General features: G+C 55.2%; 1 protein-coding gene across 1 annotated transcript in view; it reads right to left on the bottom strand.

Annotated features, from left to right (window-relative positions):
- Positions 1-250, bottom strand: part of LOC106725117 (mastin-like) — a 14,714-nt gene extending 14,464 nt beyond the window's left edge. Inside the window, exon 1 of the mRNA XM_014535091.1 lies at positions 27-250. Within this exon, the coding sequence (XP_014390577.1) occupies positions 27-250 (224 nt within the window). The remainder of the gene's footprint in view (positions 1-26) is intronic.
- Between the last annotated feature and the right edge of the window lie 674 nt (positions 251-924).

Genomic DNA, 924 nt, shown 5'->3' with positions numbered 1-924 from the left:
AGTCCTGGCCCTCACTCCCAGCGCACAGCATGTCATCCTTGATGATCTGGCCAGTGCTGGTGGAAGAGTTCTGGTAGCGCTGGTTACAGACCCTGTTCCCCACCATGGGAACCATCACCTCCTGCAGCTGGTAGGGCGGGGGCAGCGGAGCTGTGGGGAGGGGCTGGCTGAGAAGCAGGGCTGGTCCAGGCTTCTGCTCCTTCCCAACAACAAGGTACTCCTTCCACTCCTTCTGGGCCACCCCGGCCATCAGCCAATGACCAAGGGAGTCTCTCTGTGGGCCCCACCCTCGGGTCTAGAAGCAGCTACGCCTGGCCCAAGGACTGAGCTTCCCAGCATCCACTAAACCCATTCAGTTCTAGGACTCAGCACTTCATCAGCCAGAGTCTGGGCTCCACAGGCCTTAGGACGAGCACCGAGGAGAGAGTGACCCCAGGATTGTTCTCCTTGTAAAGGAAGGGATCAGGGCTCATCCCAGAGAAATGCATCACAACAGGCAGGAAACACTTCTGCGCTGATGGGTGGGTTTTCATTCTGATTTAGGGACATGCCTCTCACTCCCAGACTGGCTCATCCTCAGGAGGACAATCAAAAGATCCACACCCGCCCACGGGGCGAGGGGAGGACCCAGGCAGAGCCTCAGGAGGGCCTGTCCGCCTGGCAGAGCAAACACCTGTGTCCTCAGTGTCCATGAATCTGATCATGAAACCCCAGCTCTGCACACATTTAGGCTCAACAGGAAATCCCCCCTCTAGTATCCAAATGTAGAATTAGCACATGGCCCAGAACTTCCACTCCTAGTCTATACCCCAAAGAACTGAAAACAGGGATCCAAGATGGAGACAGAGAAGGTGGAAGGTACACTCACCTCCTACCTCGACCAAATAAGAATCACAACTAAATTATAGACACTCAACCTGAATA

Source organism: Myotis brandtii, unplaced genomic scaffold (assembly GCF_000412655.1).
Source record: "Myotis brandtii unplaced genomic scaffold, ASM41265v1 scaffold1375, whole genome shotgun sequence".
In the NCBI taxonomy this organism is placed as follows: Eukaryota; Metazoa; Chordata; class Mammalia; order Chiroptera; family Vespertilionidae; genus Myotis; species Myotis brandtii.
This window is presented reverse-complemented; position numbering and strand designations above follow the sequence as displayed.